We start from the raw sequence: 8,360 nt of genomic DNA, 5'->3' as shown, positions 1-8,360 counted from the left end.
AATTAATTCAACAAAAACAACCAAGAATCAAAACATTTTAAGCATTGTTCAAACCGTAAACCCTAAATTTTCAAACCGAAAAATCTCAATCAAATCTCAATAATATGAGCAATAACTTGATCCAAACAAGATTACGGGAGATGTGATAACATTATTTTCCATTTTTCGGTTGCCGGAAAGCAAGCAAATCGGCGAAAATGACGTTTGTCGTGGGGTTGCCGTGGGATGCGTTAAAAATTCGAATTTTCTTTGAATTGCACAGTGAAAATTTACTGTGTTTATATATGGGGGCATTTTCGTCATTTCATAAAACCTGGGCATTTTTGCTTAAACCTGAATTTTTTGGGCAATTTCGCTTAGACCCCTTTAATTTTGCCTAATTTTTAAAATTTCCCTTAAATTTAATACTTAAAGAGCTTTTTCAGTTCTTAGTAATTTAGGGGGATGTGAAAATTTTGAAAAGTCAAATTGTTGCAAATAATATGGTAAATTCACATTCCAACATTATTTTAGATTTCCTTTTTTCGGTTAATTTTGGGTAAGAATATATTATTTTTACTACCATGAGTGAAAAGTGTTTTAAGACAAAACCTTAGGTGGAAGAGGTGATTTCCCACAACTAAATTAATTCCCATTAAGGGGCTTATGGTTCTCATATTTAAATATTATTTTAGTAATTTATTTTTTATTCTCTTGTTTGGTTTGTCATTAATAAAATATTACAATAATCTTTTATTACCAATACTGATGTAACATGTAATATAAGTGATAATCTGATTACCATATTCATCTTAAACATTTAAAGATTACCAAGGTAATCTTGATTTTATTGTAATTATATTATTATTTATTTTTTTTGAGACAAAAATAAATTTATTTTTAATTAATATGATAAATAATATAAAAAATATTTAAAAATAATTATATTCATGGGTATTTAAGTAAAATAATTTATTAATAATCTTTAATTATATTTAACTAAACACAATAATTATTTATACCTACGAAATTTTATTAAACATAGTAATCATTTATACAAAATTTTATCAAATATAATAATCATTTATATCCAGTAATCTTCTAAGTAATCTATCTTCAAGGTAATCTTTCTATTTTGGTAATAAAACATTACCGAAACCAAACACCCCCTAAAGATTTGGCAAATTTAAGTTTTCACCTATTAGATTCCTATGTCACAAATTTTTGCTCAAAACAAAAGGGCATAAAAATCATTTTCCCTTTCAAATATTAGAAAAAAAAAACAATAAATCGTCATCTGGGAATAGCAGATCACACCAAATATCACATGCTTCGATGCATATACAATATGAATCACTCATCATATATATTATAAATAAATAACATTTATCTTATTATTTTTCACCGGCTGAAATAGATTGGTAGTTCGAAAGCCTTAACTGAAAAAATTAAACCTTACAAGAGAAAATAAAATTTTTTAAATTTTATATAAATGAAATTATTAATTTTTAAAATTAAAAAATAAAATAAAATTTTAATTTTTTTAATTTTTTATTAATTAATAACTTTATCCTTAATTTTAATAAAATTTCTAAAATTTTATGAATAAGAATACGACATTACACCAACCCTTGCGTGACAATAAGTCTTTAAAGCCTATGTAAGAATACAAATGTAGAAAACGAAGCTGAGAAAAAAGGCAATTTATGGACTTTCCGTACGAACAATTTTACGGACAAGATTTATCACTATTTAACTGCTTTCCAGCGAAGAGGTTGTTGTTATATATTTTAATCCATCTGACTGGTTGCCTGCCTCCTGCAACAGTCTGAGTCAGCACTCACCATAGGGCAGGCGCGTGGAAACGCGGCGAGGCGAGGCGAGGCGATGGGATGGGATACGCAGGGAAGGTAGGTAGTACTTATCTGAAAGCCTAATTTAGTCAAGTACATAAAAAGCTTCAACCAAATCGAAACCAAACAAATGACCACCACAGCCACAGCCACAGCCACGACCCCGTCCAGAAACGGAAACTTCATTACATTAATAAAAGGGGTAATGACGCGGTTGGATAAGTATCACCGTCGTGTCTTATCTCTATTTTAGCTCACTAAACCAAAGCACAGCCCACTTTATTACTGCCCTTAGGACCCCACTTGTCGGCTTCGAAACTCTTCAATTATTGATTAGTTTTGGGGTCCACATTTTTTGTGGCAATTTCTTCAATAGCGTTGCCTAAAAAAACTGTTTTTTTTTTTTTTAATTTTTTGTGTGACTCTGCTAAGTACGCTACTACTCGGCTCTTGCGTTTTGGTGTGTCTTTATCGTGACTGTATTTTGAGGTTCATTTCAAACGATTGATGGGTATTGCTCGATCATCATTGTTCATTCGATTCCAGAATCCCTCCCAGATATTTCAAGGTTGAACAAGAGCAAATGTGTTGGTATTGTTCACTGCCCAAACTGGAGATTTAGCTGTCTAACAACTTGGTTTATCTTGTTTTAGCACATTGCACCACATGGGATTGGGAGTTTTTGTGTTAAGGGAGAAGCAGGATGGACTCACAACTGGGTCTAATTGAACAATCATTTAACAGTCGTTACACTTTCCGGGCACGAGAAGCGCTCGATGATTTACCTGACAATTTTACAATAACCGATCCTTCAATCTCTGGCCACCCAATAGTGTTTGCGAGTCGAGGGTTCATGAAAATGTCAGGTTACTCGAGAGAGGAAATAATTGGGAAAAACGGAAGATTGTTTCAAGGTCCAGGGACTAATCAAAGGACCGTTATGGAAATTCGAGAGGCAATTCGGGAAGAAAGGGCAATTGAGGTTAATTTGTTGAATTATAGGAAAGATGGGACACCCTTTTGGATGTTGTTTCGTATGAGTCCTGTATTTTGTAAACAAGATGGGAGGGTTACTAATTTTGTGGCATGTCAGGTGCCTATTGTTTCCAGAAAACGTGGGAGAAACTGTGGGTTCGGTTTTAGTGGAAAGGGCAATCAGTCTGAATTTAGAGAGATTGTGTTTGGTTCTTGTAGGAGCGAGATTTGTTCGGATTCTTTGTTGGATTTGGATCGTGTTTTGGCTCTTCAGTCGGATAGTCAAGGTTTGTTTTTCTATGATTTGAAGTCAGTTCAAGAGTGTTTGATGTTGTTTTGCAACATAGATTTAGTCTTTAATTTTTTTTGTTAATTGATGATAGGATGGTTCTTAAAAATTGGTAAAGATTGAAAATTTTGGATTATTTCAATTCATCTGGCCCTGAATTTGATGGAATTGCTTGTATGGTTTGGCTATCAATCAGTGAACTGACAGGTACTCATTGAGTACGTGATGGTTTTTGGTTTTTTTAGCAATTTAACGTCTTCTATTCTCTTATGGAGATCTCTTACTCTTCTTTAATTCCATAGATTCATTAAGGATAAACTAAGAGATAAGTAATCATCTTTGTTGCTTGGTTTTATCAGCTAAGACATGCTTTTTGTTGAACTTTATCACATTATTGGGCTAGAATCGTTTGATTTGTTCTCTAATTTCAAATTTATTTTCTATTATCTAGTATTCAAGTATCTTGAAGATATTTTATTGTGGTGATAATATTATGATGCATGTTTTGTGATGCATTTTCAATTATTTAAGCTTTCTCTTGATTAACTTGACTGTATATTGGCATTTGTACTTTGTAAATCCTGCATTGTGTAAGTTAGATTTCTTCAGTTCTGGCAAATAAGCTATGGGATTGATGATTGATATTCGCATTTGTAAAGATTGTTTGATCAACAACATGTTTAAGATTAGAATGCTTGTAGGTTCCTGCATCTTTATTCAATCTTTCTTCTCTTTCTTCCAGGACATGCTTTTTATATATGCTTAGTGTCTCTGGCAGGATTAGAAAATGAAGAGACCTGTGAGGCAAGTGAGCTAGAGAAGCAAAAAGCTGCAACTGCTATAAACAACATCTTGTCTGTGCTGACTTACTATAGTGCATCAACAGGCAAATTGGTTTGTGAAAAGCGATGTGGCATACCTGGGGTGGACTTCATCAATTCGTCATTACGTATATCTCTTGGTAGAATCAAACAAAGCTTTGTATTGTGAGTTTATGCAAATTCCTTTTTTTTAAACTTTGAAGAAGGATTGTTGCTCTTTGAAGATTTCTAATGCATTTCTTCTTTACTTCTGCAACATATTCGTGTTGGCTTGCAGAACTGATCCACACTTACCTGACGTGCCCATAGTTTATGCCAGCGATGCCTTCCTAAAGTTGACAGGTGCTAAGCTTAACTAGAATTATACTTGTCACATAAACAAATTAGACAATTATATAAATATTTAGCCATTCAATTTATGCTGCTGCTTACATAAAGGTTGACTTCTGTAGGTTATGACAGACATGAAGTGTTGGGGCACAATTGTGGGTTCTTAAATGGATCTGATACTGATCCTGCAACCTTATATCAGGTATAGCCAGTTTGACTGCTAATTTCTGAAGCCATGCCATTTTTTGACATAAATAAGTGAAGTGGAGCTTTTGTTAGATGAGAATTTGTTAATTATTAATTTCCCACAGATAAAGGAAAGCATTCGAGCAGAACAAGCATGCACAGTACGTATCTTAAATTACAGGTTGATACTTAACATTACTTTCAGTGTTTTAAAGAACTGCATCATTTTCTTCAAACTTAAATAAATATTTTGCTGCTTTAATATCAGGAAGGACAAAACTTCATTTTGGTGTCTTCTTCATATGTCACCCATTCGTAATGCTTCTGGCAAGGTATTGTAGCTTTTCTTAAAGAAAAGTTCTATTGAACATTATAACGTCTATTTTGGTACCCTGATCACTATGAACTCATGGTTAATAAACTGAATTTGCCTATTGTTTGATGGAGAATAATGTTGTATTTTGTTTTATCATACATTGATAAAGATAAACAAAAGATGGGAATTTATTTGCTGTATAAACTGGAACTCTTGTTTTATCTGTTGATAAATGGGTCTCTTTTATGAGAGCACAACATATTAGGTGTTTATTTGGAGTGGAAATTGATGTGATTGTTACCTCAAATAAGTTTATTTTAAGGAAGACTGTTTCATATAGCTTGTAAAGGTTGCTAAAAATGTATAAATTTGTAGAAATCCTCTAAGTATGGAGTATTTGAATGAGCATTAAAGGCAGTACCAGTCTTGTTTCAGTTTGTTCTGCATGCTCAATTAATTTTTTCTGCCTATCACCATCTTCTGGTTATCTAGTCGCTGTTCTATTCTTTATCCACGCTTGTTGTTGGTTATGCTGCATCTGCAAAAGCTTCTGTTAGTTGACTGTATTAATGGAATGTGTTATTATAGGTTTTCTTCTCTTTGTGCCTGTTTGCATGATTGCTTATTGTTGCCTCATGGGTGACTTAAGAGTGATTGTTCTAATACATTTGTATATTTATTTGATATTTAACTTCATCATTGAGTTTAGTAACCATGTTTCCTGATGATTAAGGCTTTTGTTGATCATTTAAATTCATTTTGATAGAAAAAACTGATCGCAGAATAGAGAACTAGGAATCAAATTGTTCTTGTGTTCTTTTTCTCTTGAATTGTTTACTTTTACAGATAATTCAAAAGATATGACTGGTGTATTTCATTTATAACTAGGTCTCATGGCTAATTAAACACCAAATTCCATCAGTGATTTTATTTTGTATGGACGGTATCTTTTCCATGTGTTATTTCTAGTTGTTATATTATGTTCATTGTGCCGGTGGTCTTAAGTGTCTATTGGAGAGGATGGGTGAGTTTCTTACATTTCCTGTTTCCAATTTCGATACCATTTATCTCCAGTTCATAGCTTTGCTTGTTTTCTTTTTCCCCAATCTAGCAAGCCCCACCACTCCATGTCTTTCGCTGTTTGTATGGTTGTTGGATCACATCATCAATTGCACTGCTACCTTTTGGTTCAACCTGCCCTACCCACCAACTGTTTTCAAATCATACTCTCGAAACTTCTTTGCTTATGGAACTTTGTTGTGTTCCAAAATACGTTGTCCCTAACATTAAAAAGTGAAGGATCCTGAAGCATTCATGTTTATGATGTATTTAATGAGTAATTGTTGTTATCACTGAAACTTCTGAGTCTGTACTTAAGGTTACTAAGTAGGTGTAGTACTTTTCAGACTAAACTTGTTAATTAATTTGTATGATTAAATGTTCTTTTGCTTTACTTCAGCTTAGTTTCTCTCACCAAGTCCATTGGATTCTTTTCTATGTAGTAATTTTTTAAAGAATTATTACAGAATACTTTGATTGGTTAAAAGTGATAAAACCGTGTGCCAACCTTGATATTACCACCTTATGGGCCTTAATGATACATTGCAGTGTTGCATAACGGTCTGGTCTGTAAGTCTGCTAGCCAGCCCATGGTTTACATTTCAGGTGATTGCTTCTCTGTGATTAACTGTATATACCATGGGAGGACTGTGGTCCCCTTGCACAGTTTTGCACATATTTTTTTGGTATTGTCAAAGTAATATGTCATTGTCTAATAACAGTGATAAATCACGACACTGGAATGCAATGAGGGACACATTGCTTTTTTTATTGCATTCTACTTTATTATTTAAGGTGTTACTGATGACCATGACTTCCGTTTGTGGACAGCCATAAAGATAAGTGGGGTAGGTAGGGAGGGATTGGAAGATTGAATCATTTAAGATTTCTACTTTCTAAGGAGCAACCTGACCCCTATTTTTGAATTGCTGTTTTGGGGTTCTTTCGGTTGCCCCATCTTACAATGGTGGGGTAGTGCATTTCGGTGGATAATTTTGGTGTTTATAAATGTAGTCCTGCCTTTAAGTTTTCACTTTAACATTTTATGTTTTTCCATAATTACTTATTTGATAATTTACTCCCCTAGAGGTAGTGTTCTCTTACAGGTTCCTGCATATAGATGCAGACCTTGAATATTAAGTTCAATTTTATTTACCCTGGTGTAAACTTCAGGTGCAAAGCTATTACATATTAGTAGGAATTGACTAGGGGAATTGAATCACTTTAATAAGGTGGTGGGTTCAGACTATTGCTTTTTGGGAGTTTACATTGTTCCCCTTGTCGAGTCATGTTATTTTTGGCACAGATGGAAATTCCACCCCTTATTTTTGGTTATGACACTTCAGGTGGCATATTTTGCCAGCGTTCAAACAGAAGAAGGATGTAAGAGCGCAGACCGACATGGTCTGAGCCCAGAAAAGATGCAGCTCAGTGCCATCGGTGCAATCAAGGTTGCAGTGAGGAGTTCATCAATGGGTGCTTGTTCTTCAAAATCCATTTGTAAATAGCTTTTAAATTTTTTGCCCATTGTACTGCTGCTTCAGAAATAATATCATCCTTCTTTCAATATGTGAAACCCTCATTTCACATTGTAATAGCCTCAGCCAGTTGTTGAAAAACATTTTGCCTCAGGAAATAGAAAAAAGGGACTTAAGTTGTTCATAATATGAAAAAGGATTTCTGTTCAGTTTTAAAGATTTTGGTTCATATTTCTGGATGGCTGAGTGGATTAATCAATGTCACTTAAACTCCTAATAATATAGATAAATTTAATCACCCCAACCACTTTATAAAAAGTTTCAAGCCCATTAAAATTAACCCGAAAATCAATATGCTAACAAATTCATCATATCTAGTAAATGATAAAATTAAACACATTTTTTAATAAATAGATAATAGGAAACATTAATCAGTCAAATGCGAGCAAATCCTGAACCTTTACCACCCTTTTGCAGACTCTTCCACAAAGTTCTTAAGATTCTTCTCCTCCACAAGCTTTGCATTTGTGGTTTGATAAGTCCACTGTGGAAAAGGCACGGTTGGCACCCTAAAACATAAGCTTTTAGAGGTTGAATTCCACTCACAACTTGTAACAAAACATCACACCGAAGGATGAGACAAAACCTCTGTCTACGAACACCATGGCACTGTATAGCTTGCTTGGACATAATCAAGCAACCATCAGATCATGGCCTTGAGGTTTGATCGCTTTCGAGCAACCACTAAATTGTAGTTAAATTAAACCCAAATTAGCAACCTCAGCCAACATCTTTACAACCATTGTCGCCAAACTTACTTTCTCTCTCATATTTACAACTCTTTCACACCATTTTCTTTTCTATTTTGTCGAAAACACTTCCACTTCCTCCTGCAAACAACAATTGTTGTCACTCTTAAACCTTCTATAGCTAAGGTGATCAGCGAATGAAAATAGGAGGTGGTGTGATGTTGGTTGGGACAAAATGAATGGAAATTAATTGAAGGGATGGTGGGCGAGTTGATTGATGAAAATGGGAGGTGATGTGAGTTAGTTGGGATAGAAAGAATGAATA

The 8,360-nt window shown here is 34.0% G+C and overlaps 1 protein-coding gene across 12 annotated transcripts; it reads left to right on the top strand.

Annotated features, from left to right (window-relative positions):
* The first annotated feature begins 2,206 nt into the window (after positions 1–2,206).
* Positions 2,207–7,475, top strand: LOC123214056 (protein TWIN LOV 1). Of its 12 annotated transcripts, none has more exons than XM_044633754.1 (8): positions 2,207–3,094; positions 3,839–4,082; positions 4,195–4,259; positions 4,370–4,449; positions 4,559–4,614; positions 4,702–4,765; positions 6,358–6,414; positions 7,155–7,475. In XM_044633754.1, exons 1-8 carry the CDS (start codon positions 2,536–2,538, stop codon positions 7,314–7,316), a joined length of 1,287 nt encoding a protein of 428 aa, XP_044489689.1. In that variant the 5' UTR covers positions 2,207–2,535; the 3' UTR covers positions 7,317–7,475. The 12 variants fall into 12 exon arrangements, 11 of the variants coding, with proteins under 11 accessions (XP_044489689.1, XP_044489694.1, XP_044489690.1 ...); XM_044633759.1 differs by having other exon boundaries at positions 6,982–7,377; XM_044633755.1 differs by having other exon boundaries at positions 2,209–3,094; positions 3,863–4,082.
* Positions 7,476–8,360: the final 885 nt, after the last annotated feature.

This window comes from Mangifera indica, chromosome 4 (assembly GCF_011075055.1).
Source record: "Mangifera indica cultivar Alphonso chromosome 4, CATAS_Mindica_2.1, whole genome shotgun sequence".
In the NCBI taxonomy this organism is placed as follows: domain Eukaryota; kingdom Viridiplantae; phylum Streptophyta; class Magnoliopsida; order Sapindales; family Anacardiaceae; genus Mangifera; species Mangifera indica.
The sequence above is the reverse complement of the archived record's forward strand: the minus strand, read 5'-3'. Positions and strand labels throughout refer to the sequence as shown.

What these genes read in the sequence shown, in the direction of transcription:
- LOC123214056 (XM_044633754.1), top strand. Translation starts at nt 2,536, where the DNA reads ATGGACTCACAACTGGGTCTAATTGAACAATCATTTAACAGTCGTTAC. An exon ending in ATCCTGCAACCTTATATCAG is followed by an intron (nt 4,450 to 4,558) that starts GTATAGCCAGTT and finishes AATTTCCCACAG; the next exon opens with ATAAAGGAAAGCATTCGAGC. An exon ending in GTACGTATCTTAAATTACAG is followed by an intron (nt 4,615 to 4,701) that starts GTTGATACTTAA and finishes CTTTAATATCAG; the next exon opens with GAAGGACAAAACTTCATTTT.